We start from the raw sequence: 16,054 nt of genomic DNA, 5'->3' as shown, positions 1-16,054 counted from the left end.
ATCAAAATTGTAACAACATATGTTCGAAAAAACCTTATAATATAATAACATATGCTGATATAATTTTGTTATGTACCCTTGTTCGGGTAGGCATCGATCGGAGCAAAGATAACCAGCGCACACATAGATCGCGCAAGATCCTCTCAAGGTTCTCTCGTTAGATGGAGGGCCGCGAGTTACAATGAGGCCATGTGGCCACACAAATACGAACTAGCAACGGAGAGACGATCAGCATGGTCAAGCAAACTTCGCTCTAACTTCGACAGTCCCCACAGATCGCTTGATCGAGTCAGCCGCGAATAAATTCGTCAGTGAAGCCTCACCGCGCGTAATTCATCAAGTGGACTGCGGTCAGAATTGCAAGCGAGAACAAAAAAAAAGGGAAGAAGCGACTGTTACTAAATCCCGTAGTTGGTTGGCGCTTCTGGACCAGCTGCAATAGTCAGTGTCGAACATTTGGTCTCGGTAAATCATTTGCCTAAAAAGATGGCTACCAGAGGTGCTCATTATTCTTGTTTCTAGAACCATTGCAGCCGGAAATTGGTCGACCATAGGCGAAACGAAGCTGACGAGGCATCGCTTAGTAGCCGGAATAGATCGATAGACGGTGAGTTACACTTTCTATAATCATGACAGTGATTCCATGCTCTAACTGCGGCTATAATAGGTCTTAAACGAGGTGCATGGGCATGCAACCACGTGTACGTCGGCCCAGGGGTGGCAACATCTAAGGGACTGCGGAGGTGAGTCACATTATGCCTAGAGCTAGACAATAGGAAGATAAAAACGCACATTTTATGTCAACAGACGAGCCAGTTCGTGCCCTAAAGCTCAGTGAGGACATTATTTTGCATCTAGCACCCAGCTGCATGTGGATTGAGCGATACGGAGGAAGAACGACGCACGCAACGGCGGCCCAACGATTACTTCGATCACAGTGGCTGTGAGGACTGAGACGGAGCGGTCGGTGAAGTTACTCCCGACGAGGTGATTGCCTTTAGCATCGGTTACGACATCGAGGACTTGCTGTTGCGGAGAAATTCCACGGTTCCATGGCGTGGACGGTCAGGGAGTGAACAACGATACTCCAGTGGCGGGTTCATCTTCAATCCCAGGACAGCCTGCCCAATGCAAGACCGAACTGCAAAGTGTATGGCATGGCGACATGGTGCATGACTAGAGGCGACAGGCATGAATTCCAGCTCGCGATCAATGTATTGTGAGTAAACCCAACGTTAGATGTAAGCCATTGATAGTAAAATAGTTCATGTTGCGATAGAGTTAGGAGATTAAGAAACTCATGAGGGATCAATAGCTTGTACATGAGAGTATGGGTCATTAATACAGATTGTTCAAAATGATTTAGTTGTTTTCTGTTTTGTTGGTGCACAAGCCTCAGTATTGCGTTTCAATTTTGTCCCTTTTGGAGCTAACGGGAAACTCGTAACACGTAGTCACTTCTTTCGCTGTCGTGACCCTCTGGGCCTGTGTTTTCCGTGTCATTCAGGTGTTTATCGTAGTGCTGCTTCCACCTTTCAATCACGTCCGTCCGTCAAGATGCTGATATCCTTATCTCTACACATTTCAACTCGTGACACAAAGGCTTTTCAGGATGCATTAAGCTTCTCGTAGAACTTTCGCGTTTCTTGTGAACAATGCAGCTGCTCGATTTCTTCACTTTCTGCTTCTTCCAGGCAGCGCTTTCTGTCCCGGAATAGGCAGGTTTGATGCTTTCGTTTCCTTTTGAATCGCTCTAAGTTTTGTCGCGTTCCTTGCTGCAGCATTGCAGCCCGCGCTGTATCCTTCTCCTCCAAGACCTGCCTGCATTCTTCGTCGAACCAATCGTTACATGTCCTCCTTTCCACGTACCCGACGGGCGTCGATACCGTGCATTGTTGATGACGGATAGTTTTGGGCACAGTTTCATCATCACCAAATAGTGATCAGAGTCAATGTTAGCGCCACGATAGGTTCTGACGTGGGTTATATCGGAGAAGTGCCGTCCATCGATCAAAACGTGGTCAATTTGTGATTCCGTCTGCTGTGGTGATCTCCAGGTGTATCAATACGGGAGGCTGTGCTGAAAGTAGGTGCTACAAATGGCCATGTGCTTGGAAGGGGTCCGGAGTCTTCATCCCATGAAAATTACTTTAAGTAGAATAAAGATTCTTTCGAAAATTCCTTCAAATATTATTCAAGGATTTTCTTTAAGGTTATCTGCAACATTTCATTCAGTAAATCATACACAGATCCATACATGGGATAGATGATCGCTTCATACTTGCACTCCATGATTCAGTAGAGCAATCGAAGTTGCACAACAATGATATGAATGGGGCTTGAGATAAGCTTACCATTCTTAATATGAACAAATCGAGAGATTAAAATAACGTTTTTGAGAATTCTTTAATTAAGAGAACGTTTCGACAATTCTTGGAGGTAAGATTTGGAAGAGGTGAGATTCATTACTGAAAATAAACAAAAAAATGAAAAACTTTGGTGCAGAGGAAACATTCTACATCTTCATCAAGAAATTTTCAGAAATCAGACTCTTGATTTTCAGATAATTTGACAGATAACTCTCTGAAATTTCATTTGAACCACTCTAACGAAAAGCATCGAAAAAAAAAACGTCCCAACAGAGCGCCAACGCATATTGCCATTGGTCGGTCGGTCGGTTGATTTGAGCAGTGAAAATTAGCTATGAGTCGGGATATGCTGTGTGTGGAGGAGGCTATGGTGCAGGAAATTTGTTGCAACTAAAGTGAACCAGCCGCAAGAAAGAAGTCCATCGAACGGAAATGTCTGGTGGAGCGAAACGAAAAGGCAAGCGCACCCGATTAGAATAAAATAAGAAGCATATAACAATAACCAAATTTAGTTATGGCTTATTTTTGATTTGTTATGATTTGGAAAAGTGTGAAGACCTGATAAGTACTATTTAAGCTATCATAACATAACCATCTCCTTCCCACTACTTTAATCGACTATTTCTTTGCGAAAAAGGTGTTTTTATAAAATGAAGTTGAACTAACAATGTTGCAAATGGCCTGAATATCTCGAAATCGACTTTTGTATTCATCAGATTCGTTTTGTATCCAGTTCGTTGAAAATCAATGTAGCTCTAAAGCAACCTTGGGAAAGCAGGGTTTCATTAGCTATTGATTAGCTATTACATTTGATTTTTCTTGATAAAAATAAAGCCTGTCCACGTTAAATTTCGGACACCCAAATAATGGCAGCAAAAAAAAGTTACTCATAATTCAACAAAAACAATTGTTTATTTCAGAATAAAAGAGTTATATCTACAAAATAAACAGTTGACAAGGATGTTAATCCTTCTTTCTGTAAAATTCTCGAACTTTCTGTGGTACACCCGCCATCAGTGTCCGAAATTTATCGTGGACAGGCTTTATGAGGTTAAATGAAAAGAACGAGTGAATATTCTGCGAAAGCTTTAAAAACTTGGTTTGGTATTAAATACCGTCGCAATAACATTGTTTGAAATTCTTTCATTTTAAATACTTTAGTTTGTTATTGCAGCGGTGTTATTGAAAGATATTTTTGGGACTAATGTTTTGGTATTTAAGAATATCGTGATATTCGTGTGCCATACTTTTCTGCTCGGGAATTTGTACTGTTCGGTTCGTCGTTGATTCCTCCCACATGGTGCGAAATGGTACCATATCTCTAAATAGTCACATGGTTTTCTCTGTCGTGCTGGAACTGCCTCAAGCTGCTGCAACCCGTGCAAGAGTCGTTTCGTTTTTTTTTACGATAACATTTCGAAAGCATGATGTGCCGGTTCTTCTAGAAGACTGTGTGCACCGCACATGTGTTCGACACAAATCCCCAAATGCAGAAATCTGAATGCAGCGCCCCGAGACAATGATATCAGCAGCCGGCTTTGGAAGTTGACTTATCAGCTTAGCGAACAAAAGTTGTTGCAGATTATTTCGTGATTTAGGCAGGGATGTGAAAGGTCAGCATGCAAAGTCTTTGCAAAGTGTGTGGCACTTTGAAAATATTTGAATATAACGAACTTTCTTTTAGCCTGTAAAACAATGCAAGTTCCATTCACGATACGGTTCAGGGGTTTTCCTTTCTGGAAATTGCCTGGATTAAATAAAGTAATATGCAATGAATATAAAATTATTAATCAAAATACATAAAGTTGTCGAGACGTTTTGACTTCGATGACTTGAACGACATTCTGGTTCTCTGGGTACATAATTGTTCCACGTAATTGCCGAACTCCACCTGCTTCCCTAATGAATGTACTTCCCGCAATTATCTTTTTCAAACATTCGAAGTGACCAGCCCAATGAAGTCTGCCATATCTTATACGCTTCTTTATACACTTGATAAAATTCGTGATTGATGAAACTGCGCCATCCAAGTAGAAAAGTTAGTTTTATGCAATGCGCTGCAATAATATGTATTGCATTTCCAGAAAAATAAACAATTTCTTCAATTTGATGCCCGAATCCTTCATAGATTCTTCCATCATGGCTTCCATTCAAATCATCGATAACTACAATAATGGCTGTAGTTTTATTCAACACCATCATAGAACCGTAATAAATTTTGCTGAACACGGGCAATTGTAATAAGTATCACTTGATAGTTCTTAGTCTCCAGACGATCTTAATGAAGACAAATCAATCTTGTAGGTGATCGTGATGAGGTTTGTTCTCTTTATTCAAGAGGAGCACATTTTGACGCTTTTTTATTTATATTTTCCATTTTTGGAAAATAGTGTTACCGCTTTAAGAATGAAGGCATGAAAATCAATGCTACAAAATGAAGTAAGGTAGGTATTTGTAGTGACGATAAATGTCGTAAAAATGTGCAGACGTTGGATTGTGAAATTAATCGGGTATCTAATAACAGACTCTGATCTAATTACATCCAGAAGCACACGCCTTTGCAAAGTGGATGTCCAGCGATCAAGTTCCACTCCTAAATCACGGTCAAGAGGGGAAAGACTACTGGAACTGATCGCATGCATTATATGAAAGTTGTGTGCCATAAGTTCAATAGTGACTTCGTTGAATAACAATTTTGTAAACGGCAGGATTAGTAATGCTACAATCAATAATATACATATAAGTGCTCCGATTGATGGGGGAGAATATATTATGTTTTCGACCAAAAGTTCTTATCTTGCTCAAGATAAGTACAAGAGTTTCATAAAACTGTTGCCAAGGTCATTTTGAAATTATTAGAAATGAAGTTATATGTGGTGCATCCAAAGTATTTTTTAAGTAGTGTTTAAAACCAAAAATGGTTCAAAATTATTTGTACTAAAAGAAAGTCAGTATAAAACCAAAAAAGATATGCAAATCTACAATTAAACTGTCATAAACAAAAAAAACAGTAAGGAATCTAAATTGTTGCTTGGGTACCGGGTACCAACGCTGGTTTGACCGCATTTTATCTAAACACTTTTTTATTTGTACCCCGCTAATCTGCATATTGTTCAGTCTGAACGGTAGAATTTTTGTTCGAATCGATAATCAAAGTTACATGTTAGTTTTTCACAAATTTGATTTCATAGCCAACTCAATGTGCCGGTTTCTCATATTCAAAGTTAAAATTGATGTTCTTATTACATCAAATATACTTTACCAACCTCCAACCATGCTCTCATTTAGATTTTGATTGAATAGATTGGTTTCAACACTCACCTTATTAGTTGAAGGGGAATGCTGAAAACATGCGACAAAATTTATTTTTTTTTCTGCTACTCTGACCACTGTCTCTTCCGACGCTTGTTGTAATAGTTGTAGTGCTTTGTACAGCTTACAATTTTTGTTTGAATAACGGTAGCTATCTCTAAACACTTGTGGATATGATTTTCCTGAAGAAGATGAAACGAAGCCTAAACTCAAACCCTCAAGAGCACTAATCTAGAGTATCATACAGTGGTTCAAGCTGACAATCTGATCGATTGGTCATTACCAACGAGTAACCATTCGATCAAGCCCTCAGCCCGATCCGCTGTCTGCCTCTCCAGATTTATCCTCCCGAAAATTTGAGGCCTCGATGCATCTTCACCTTTTGCATAGGCTTTAACGAAGCGCTGCCCAGAAGAACGCGTAGAATGAGCCGTGTTATTTCCACTATAGACACTTTTTTTCAAAAACAGCATCAGCCGAATCTAATAATTTTTTGAGACGATAAAAACGTGACAGATCAATTTCCAACACATCCGTTCACGTGTGCTGCCTACTACGATCCTCTCAAGTAGTCAGGATCCTGAGATAGCTGAAAAACAAAATTCGATGCCCACTAGTGCCGCCTGGCAGAGTACCGCATTTCAATGACCCGCATGATCTTCGGGAAAAGACACAGACTAATTTTCGACCTACAAGAATTCTGTGCCAATTTTCCGGATTTTCATACCAAGTAGGCCAAAATCGTATGATTGGGTCGAAAATTGGTGGTCTTCCCCTACTGAAAAATTTTGCTGAATATCATGAGCCTCTATTTCGATTACATTTTAAGATATTGATCAATTATAAAACCAGTCGTTAATCTGAATTTCGATCGTAAAAAATGGTCGTGAGAAGAAGATGGAGTGTAGCATGACTATGCAAACATTTTTTTTCATTTCTATAAAAATGATGTAAAATTCCAGAATCATAATCGGTGTGCTTTTGATAGACATCTATGAACCTCTAGATCTAAACAAGGATTTGAGCATGGTCATTACTGCTCGACACTGAAGAAGTCTGTAAGTCTCAGACGAAATAGGCCTATATATCACAAGATAAGCAACATATGTATTATCACAGAGAAACAGACGTAACACTTAGAACAAATCTCGATAAAAATCATAGTCGCGAAATCATGTACGCCCAATGCTAAAAACACTGTAGTTGGCCGATGGACCAACAGGTGGCGGTAGTGTGTAAACGTCAAACACGAACAAAAACGACGCGAGCGCTGCGGGTGGTCGATTGACCATCTACCCAATATTTGAATCGATGGTTAAAAAGTTGGTCGATGGACAGCGATGAGAGTGTGACGTCTGTTTGTCTGTGGTATTATCATTTGATTCCTTGATGTTTTTCCATGGAATATAGATGTTTTCGATAATCAGGTACCGTTTTGGGTCCATTTTTTGCCCTATACACTATATCTTTTAGTATTTCCATTATCAAATCTGCTATTGCTTGTATCGACACAAAATTCGACTATTTGAGGAAATAGATACAAACATATGGTAGTATTTGGTGTAATTTTATCCAACCACATTACAACATATCAAGTGGCATAATGGACGGAATATTCTTTTCAAATGCCTGTCATCTGCACTGAACCCCCTGTCGATTGCCCTAGATCGATAAAATTAATCAACCAGGGGATCAATGTAAGAGGTTTAGAAGATTATCACTGTAGAGGTAAAAAAACCCACAAAAAGTCAGCCCTCCCATCCACTTACCATCGGATCCGGGCGAACGCTGCAAAAAATTGGACGACGAAGAGTACGCCTCTTTATCGCCTCGGTCTTTGTCCTTGCGCGATTCCTTATCCTTGGTGCCGGAATTTCCTGCAAAACGAGAGCACAGTTGATGGGTAAGAAACCTTTTCTTTTCGCTTTTTTTATGTCAGTGCACAAGTGATTGGAACTCTCCTCCTCTTGGCGTTGACCTTTGTACAGAAATGGAGCGCTTTATCGAAATAAGCCAACAAGAGTGTGCGGATAAGGAATGTTTGTTTTAATGAAAAAAAAAGTGAAAAGCATAAGCAAATCAGCAAACAGAAAGGAAGTACTGATATAACAAGAAAAAGAACATCAACTGAAAACGATAGGCTGGTAAAAACGTTACAGAGCAGTTAAAAGGAAATAATCACTTTTTTCACAAGAGATAATTGTTAGGAAGGAAATTGAAACAGCCCTTGGGTATTGATTCAGCAGAATAAAGAATGTCTCAGAATAATAATGGTGGGGGTTTACAAATGCTTATCTATCTGGATTTTGGAACCAGTTATCAGTCCTATGCAGAAAAGAAACAAGGCTACACGGTGATGTCAGCTTTTGCGATAAGCAAATGTATTTTTGGGACAAATTGCATTTCGTTTGAATCATATAAATTTGAAACATCAGTTCTGGTGAGCGGATTGCATGGTATATGCAGAATTGACTTTTTCTTCAATGTCACAGTGTTTTGGATAATTAATTTCACGATCAAAATAGGAGAACTTCAAAATCATTAGTTTTGAATATTTGTTGTCTCCGAAGAAGTTTCTTGATTAAAAAAGCGCCTATTTTGATATTATGAGTTTGAAAATCAATCCGACTATATTTTAACAAAACATAAAGTCATCTTCGGCTCGATTATTGAGTATGTGATTACTAAAAGCTTCACTCTTGACACGAACATTTTCATATCTTCATGATACTGTAAAATGGGGTAACTTTGATAAGTTTTAGGAGAAATTCAGAATATTTATGCATATTGTTTTAAATATTTTTGTTCCATACTTTTAAGACAAGTACTGGTATCTTAAGTATTGATAATAGTTGAAATATTTTGTAATTTCTGAATCACATTCTTTACAAATTATAGTATTAAAATTAAATTTAGATAGCATTATCGCTTGATTTTTGGCGATATTTGTAATGAAACATTACCTCAACATTGATGGTATCATTTGTAGTGTAATTCACAATTATTTGAAATTTCACGAGCGCATTTATTTTAAGCAAGTACTAGGGAACCTTTATAAGAAAGATAAGCTGAAGTAAAATGGAATGATTTGGCAAGAGACAGGCAGTGCTGAGCAGAGCTATTAAATGTCATGAATTTCACGTGACTTTGACATTTGAATATTGCTAATATCATCGATCCCCGTGGAAAAAGTCATCGAGAAAGCATTTTTCCGGTGACGTTTTCCAGACTACTATAGGTTGGCATTATGCACTGATGTGATATTTCGCATAGGAAAGTGCTGTGAGCATTCTAATTTTTCCAAAATTTTGACATTTAACAGCACTGGTGCTGAGTGTGCTACACGGACATGACTTCTTCATTGCTAAAAATGTATTTTGTTTCGTTATAGATATTTAAACTACATTATTAAGGGTCGCTAGCAAGTACAATGATTGATTTCACCACAAATTCGAATCTGCATGTTAAATTTGAGATGTACTCGTGAAAAACTATGTGTTCAAAGATAATACAGTAAACTCTCCATAACTCGATATTGAAGTGACCTGGTGCACGACGTTACACATAAGAACGATAGGCACAAAAAAGGATAGGGGGTGGGACATTTCGCATAAATACGTTACGCATGCGGACGTTTGGCATAATGGACATTTGGCACAATGAGAATTATATGCCTTTTTTAAAATGCTTCCTGTTCTTGTATGAAACCGCTTTATGCGAAACGTCCATTATGCGAAACATCCGTATGCGAAACGTCCTTATGTGAAACGTCTTTATGCGAAATGGGTCATCCCCATACGATAGGCATAATAGACGTTTGACATAATGGACGTTAGGCATAATGAACGATAGGCATAATTTTCAAAATGAAAAACGTAATCATTAAAGTGATTGACTGACTCATTTGATGCTTGTTAAGGGCTTCAAGCGCAAAAGTGTTCTTTGCAAGGTATTACAGTCAGATACATACGATAGATGAAACGTTTAAAGTCAAGCGGATAATGTCATTCATAATGACGTCCGCGTCTGAAAAGCAAGGTGTATGGGCTCGACTCTTGTCTAGTCCAGGATCTTGTCGTGCGTACCACATGATATACGAATGTAAAACGAAAACTTTGACATAGGAAGCTCTCAGTCAATAACTGTCGAAACGCTCATGCAACACTAAGCTCAAAAGTATGATCTAAACCAAATATAATGTTATGACAAGAAGATAAAGTAGAAGAAAAATGCATTATACATGACCTGCTACTCATTTTGCATGTGTGATGGAACGCGTGTAACTATGTATGATTGATTCCATCAGAGATTTTTCCTTCTTTATATCAAAAGTTGTTCATCATAGATATACTGCTTCGCGTTGAAAAATGGGTTAAGCAACGAGCGAAGTTTGAGTTTTGATCAACTTCGCCGAGTCGCACTTGATTCTCAGTACTGCGCATAATGCACACGGTGGAGTGCATAGATGCGTACTTTAGTGAAGTGTATACCAGTTGAGAGCATTATAAGCGTTAGTATTGTTGATGTTTTAAAGCATATTTGTTTTCTTTATTTGATTAATATTCTGTTCCTTTAAGTCATACCATTACAGTCAATAATATATTTTTTGCTGAAATTTGATTCTCATCAGATATTCTTCTTTGAATCATTTGCTGTTCTTCATAGCATTACGATATTTTCTTTACTGAATGTAAACACTGCTTAAGTAATCTCAAGATCTCCTTTATTTCATACTATGCTGTTCTTTTGCGTCATAATCTTATAATCAGTGTTGTAAACAATTACGGTACGTTTTTGCTAATATTCGGCAGCGCTTCCCTTAAACATTCTCAACACGAGCGATCAAACAAATGGCGAAAAGAAAAATGTCAATTGAATGCCACTGAGCACGATAGCTTCGCTAGGAAACGTTACGGTTTTGTTTGTTTCTGTTCTGCTTTCACTGTATGCATGTAACATTCGACATAACAGGCAAGATCAAACTATTCACGTTGTTTATGATCCGATGTCTGAATTCAATGCAAAACTTATGATTTATGCAAATGTCATTGTGTCAGACGACATGCAATCGGAGCCGTAGCGTGGCTTCATGGCGCCCTTGGCGAACCTCCATTTCAGCGCCTATTAATCAAAGCTCAGCAAAAAAAAAAATCTGAGCGATTTCTACGTGAATTTTTATGAAAATCGTCAAAAGTGTCATAAAAGGTTATATTATTTCCTTGAGATCAGAACATATTAAATTATTGACTAAATCTCCTGCAAGAAAAAATGAGTATTCTTATAATTTTTAATGAAAATTTTCTGAGTACATTTGAATAATATCTGAAAGATGCATTGACAAATTCCGAAGAAATATAGAGTTTATATAGCTAAGAACAAATGTACAGTTTCTACTAGATGTTTCAAACAAAATCTGAATAACTGGAAAGAATTTTAGAGCTTATGCCAGAAATACAACTCGAAAGCCATAGCAATCCTTTACAAAATTATGATTCTTAAACAAAGATCAACCTTGGAAAGGAAAAATTGTTATTTTTTTTGAGATATGATAGGATGGTTTAGATTCTTTGGACATTATTTTTATTTGAAATATTTTTATTTGAAATTTTGCGTAGATGTAGTCAAGACATTATTTAAAAGCTTTATTGCAAAACTGCTGTTTGTGAATCAATAAAAAAATATTTGAAATATATTGAAAAGTTTTCAATTAAATGGAGTTGCTATTACCATTCAAATTGAAAGCATTCTTCACAGCGAGATATCGAAAAATGGAAATATTCACAAAAAATCTAAAGTTTTTTCCAAGAACCTTTACGGTGAAAGTGAAGGTGAACATGAAAAATGTCAATCATGCAAACTTCTTGAAAGGTGATCAAATATTAACAATAATGTTAATGAAGAATTCTAAATAGTAACATTCAACTTTTCCACCGCATTTTTTTTTAAACCAAACGAGTTTCAGCTAGTGTAGAACATGTTTACGGTTATCTATCTATATAAATAAAAATGAAATGGTGTTTGTATGTCACGAAATGGCTTACGAACGGGTCAAAAGATTTGAATGTTTTTTTCTCCGTTTTGTTCGTCAAGGGTTCCAACGAGTTTGTGTGTATAAAAATCCCAGGATATTCACCGGGAACGTTGAAAAAACGAGAGTGCACGGAACTGTCATTTTGTATGGGACGATCCATAGCGTTTTTCAACAGACTACTTGATGACAAGACGAAGTTCTCTGGGAATACTAGTTAAAAATATATTACAAATTCTAGAATTATGTCTGGTGTGAGAATTTTCGTCTAGGTATAGAGCAGTTTACAAAATAATTAGAGTTATGAAAAAATTACGCAACATTATATCAGAATGACGCCTAGAATTATGTTCTAGGTTTATGTTGCTAGCTCAGAGTGAGAATGTACACCAAGAACATAACCAGATAATTATAGTTGAAGATGGTATTACCTAAGGGGTGCGGACTGGATAATTTTGGTCATTCAATTTGAACACAATATTTTCCACCAGTGCTAACCGTTGGTTGTTTGCTTGTCTCGCAGGAAACCATTTTCAAGGTACATACTTAAAATACTTCACACAAAGCTTCTTCAGTTTGATGCAAGCTATAGGTCCAATAAATCAGCTGAATCAGATAGTTTCTAATAGTACATTTGTAAGAAATATATTTTACAAAAGTTTTGGAAAACTTATGCATAAACAAGACTAAATAAAACGTTTCTTGATAGTTTGCAGTTTTTGTGTCACATAAATTTTCTAACATTTTTTGTGTGACTAAATAATGACCGTGTACTCCTAGGCATACTCAGATAATTTTTATTAAAATTTTAGCTTGACAGCAGCCTGGCTGCTTGTTAATATCCAGTTCGCACCCCCAGGGTATTACCAATCATGTTGATCGTTTAATTGAAGTTATGCAGGATATTTCAAGAGAAAGATAATAAATATGAAAGTAATTAACACACGAGAACAATTTACACTTTGATTAAACATGTAAGAATAACTGATAATTGAGGTAAATGGATTGAGCAGCATTTTAGAATGGCAACAATGATAAACTTATCTGCTTCTATTACTTGCGACATCTTCATTCTAAAATTAACTAATGCGAAAAGCAATCATTTTGACACTTTTCTGGAACGTCTTGTATATGGTTTGACCACATTTAGTCTGAACACTTTTTTATTTGTACCCCGCTCAATTGCACATCGTTCAGATTAAAAATGGTTCAAACGTCATTTACCTTATGGAATGGAGTGCAGTGAAAAGGAACGCTGAGGAACGGAACGCAGAATAAAAAAAAAAAACAGGCAAATAGGTTACCAGAAAACGTTTTTCTTTGTTCATAGGGTAACTAAAAGTTCAAATCTATATAAATAAAAATGGAGTGGTGTTTGTATGTCACGAAATGGCTTGACAATTCTTTCACTAAAGTGTTCGTGAAGTGTTCCGACGTGTTTGTATGTATAAAAAGTTCAAAATATTCACCAGGAAAGTCGAAGAAACGAAAGCGAACGAAACTATAATTTTGTATGGGACGTTTCATGGCGTTTTTCAACAGCCTACTTGATGGCAAGACAAAGTTTGCCGGGATCACTAGTTAAAAATAAAACCCAATGGTTTGCATGAGGTACCGTTCAAATTAGCGGGGATGCACGGTATACTGAAGATTTTTTTTATCATGCCTAATGTCTATAATGTCTAGGGCGGTTCAAAATTTGAAAATGTTTGAAAATCCAATCTCCCATATCTTCCTTACCATCCTTATGGGATGTATGCACTTCAACAAAAAAGTAATCGCCTATCTCGATGCGTAGGCAATTTCTCGCAAGGAATGCTCAAGAAAAGTATTTTTCGTTGATCGCAGTACGCAGTTGAATAGAAATGTCAATTAAAATGGAGCTCACTGCACAAAATTTATTTACCATCTCTTGCGCAGAAATTTTTACTTTTCTTGAGCGGAACAGCATACCAAGCTTTGCTATAAAAATAGTGTTCTGTGAAATTTTTAGCTTTTTCGGTGATGATTTAAAGGTGGCCCAGAGACAATGTAGGTTTATATGGACATTACTATAGCGAAATCTTGAAAAACGGTCCGAACACGTTAGTGCTGTAATGTAAGTACAAAATTATCATCACATAGTGAAAACTCTTTCTTCAAATCTCAATGAAGGATGTTGCTAAAGAAACAAATCCCTTTATAGCTAATTTTGTGTGGGATTTTTGTAGATGTTTGTAGGGCTATAATTCCATATGAGGCCAAAAAATGGCAAACAAACTCATAAGAACACTAAGCTGCAGGCAAAGTCCAGTGAGGACGTAATGCCAAGAAGGAGAACTATAACAGGGAACTTAGGTTGATTCCGTTTGCCTGGCCAGAGCAAAAGGGCCGATCAAAGGGACTACAACGAATCGAATCTTCAGAATTTTTCCAATAGGTAAATCTCCAAGACTTCGAATAGACCCGTCACTCAATACTGAAACGAGACGCGTTTAGGACTCCACTTTGCTTACTATGAAACAGTAGGGTGGATATCTTGCATAGTTTTAAGTTTCATGTAAAAAGGGTGCAAAGGTAGTGTATAATAATCGTTTTGGCGTGAAAATCGTGAATGAAATGTTAGGAACTCTTATCCCCCTGATAAAAAACCTGGCTATGTACATCACCCCCTTGAAAGTTCATCGTTGTTTGTTTTGTTCATCTACTTTTGTGCCACCTTCATTGGTACAATCATATTGGTGGTGGTGTGGTTAGTTTTATGGTGGCATAAATGTCAGTGAACTGAGTATAGGGAGCATGATTTTTTTCGTCCCTGATCGGGGGGCTGACAAAATCGGGTCCTTACTGTATATAACTCTTTAATGCTTAACATATGGTCAGCGTTAAGTCAGAGTGGACCAAGTGACATTTTTGATATTTTGAGAAAAATGGGTTTAAAGTCTAACGCTCTATAATTTTTGAACTCGTTTAAATTTCGGTTCAATATTTTTACACGTTTTTATGTTACTTTCAAACAATATAATGTGAAGTGATAATCATGAAAAATCATAATCCAAACCTCTAAAAGAACGATTTTTTGATGGACTATGTGTACTTGGTCCACTCTGACTGAACTAAAGACCACCGTTCAGTGAGCTGGTTCACTCTGACTGAACAATTTCTTGGAAAATAACAATCATTTAATGCTTGCATGGTCAAATTGGGTGCATATCTCTAAGATAAACAGATTATCAAGACCTTTCGACACCAGTATCGTAAATTCTTAAATAACCCATATAGTAGGGGAAGACGGGGTAAGACCGCCCGCCTACGCAATTTAATTCACATGTCAAAATCAAGAATCAATAAATCCTTTTGCGACGCAGCATGACATTTTTTGAAGCCATGATCAAAAAATATTACAGGTGTTGTATTTCTAAAAAAATATTTATTTCTTGAAGCTTGAAAAAGTGATTTCTTATAACGATTATTTTTAGCAACGGGGTAAAACCGCCCACCCACGGGGTAAAAGCGACCACCTCGATTTTCGTTCATAATTTTGCGAAAAGAAAATATAAAAGTTCCCTGTTATTCTATGAAGGATATTGTTTTATGAATTCTGCATTGAATCACATGGATATTGAATCATTTTAAGGGTTAATTAGTTCAAAAAACTTAGATATATACTTTTTATTACCTTAAGACACCCATATTTTGGAAAAAAATGCGGATTTGGTATGTATTTTTAACAAAATTGATTTTATTTTACTTAAATAGTAATGTACAATGTAGTTACAACTTTTAAAATGGTTTAGACATTTTATTCGATATAAATTAGGAGTGGCGGTCTTACCCCATCAACAGTGGTCGGTTTTACCCCACTTGCGCAATTTTCACAAGTAGGGTCTCATTTCAATGCTAAATATTTGCAATTCCTATTTCACTTCACTGAAGCATATTTCACATTTATGTTAGAGCATGGACGGGTAATTTGTTATGTTTTGACAAAAAATCCCTTCCGAAATCCTTAAGTGAGCATCTGTTAAAATTAGATCAAATTCAGTATCTACGAGCAAAAACTTTGTTTTTGATATTTATTATTGAAAAAATAATGTTGGTATCACCCTAAATGCTTTAGAATGTCAAAAATCTTGTGTTTATGCAAAATGCTTGGTAAACTTTCAAGAAAACCGCCATTTTCATGCCAAACTAAAGGTGGTCCGTCTTACCCCGGCGGGCGCTCTTACCCCGTCTTCCCCTAAAACCAAAACCAGTGGCATTAAGATAGCTTGAAAATTAAGGTTTCGCAGGGTCAGGGCGTTGAAGACCAGAAATATTCAAATATGCGTTCAGTCAGAGTGGACCAAGTGAAAATCTTGAGTAC

The 16,054-nt window shown here is 37.0% G+C and overlaps 1 protein-coding gene and 1 long non-coding RNA gene across 6 annotated transcripts in view; one reads left to right on the top strand and one right to left on the bottom strand.

Annotated features, from left to right (window-relative positions):
- LOC5577722 (rho GTPase-activating protein gacF) overlaps positions 1-16,054 on the bottom strand; it is a 410,293-nt gene that overhangs the window by 46,221 nt on the left and 348,018 nt on the right. For all 5 annotated transcript variants that reach the window (XR_002500441.1, XM_021844557.1, XM_021844559.1 and 2 more), the window contains one exon: positions 7,451-7,558. Coding sequence is in view for 4 of the 5 variants with exons in the window: in XM_021844557.1 (XP_021700249.1) it covers positions 7,451-7,558 (108 nt within the window). In the remaining variant the exon portion in view is untranslated. The remainder of the gene's footprint in view (positions 1-7,450; positions 7,559-16,054) is intronic.
- On the top strand, positions 97-1,361 carry LOC110676492. The gene is made up of 4 exons (XR_002500445.1): positions 97-465; positions 523-607; positions 668-743; positions 808-1,361. It is a non-coding gene; the product is annotated as an uncharacterized LOC110676492 (long non-coding RNA).

This window comes from Aedes aegypti, chromosome 2 (genome assembly GCF_002204515.2).
Source record: "Aedes aegypti strain LVP_AGWG chromosome 2, AaegL5.0 Primary Assembly, whole genome shotgun sequence".
In the NCBI taxonomy this organism is placed as follows: domain Eukaryota; kingdom Metazoa; phylum Arthropoda; class Insecta; order Diptera; family Culicidae; genus Aedes; species Aedes aegypti.
The sequence above is the reverse complement of the archived record's forward strand: the minus strand, read 5'-3'. Positions and strand labels throughout refer to the sequence as shown.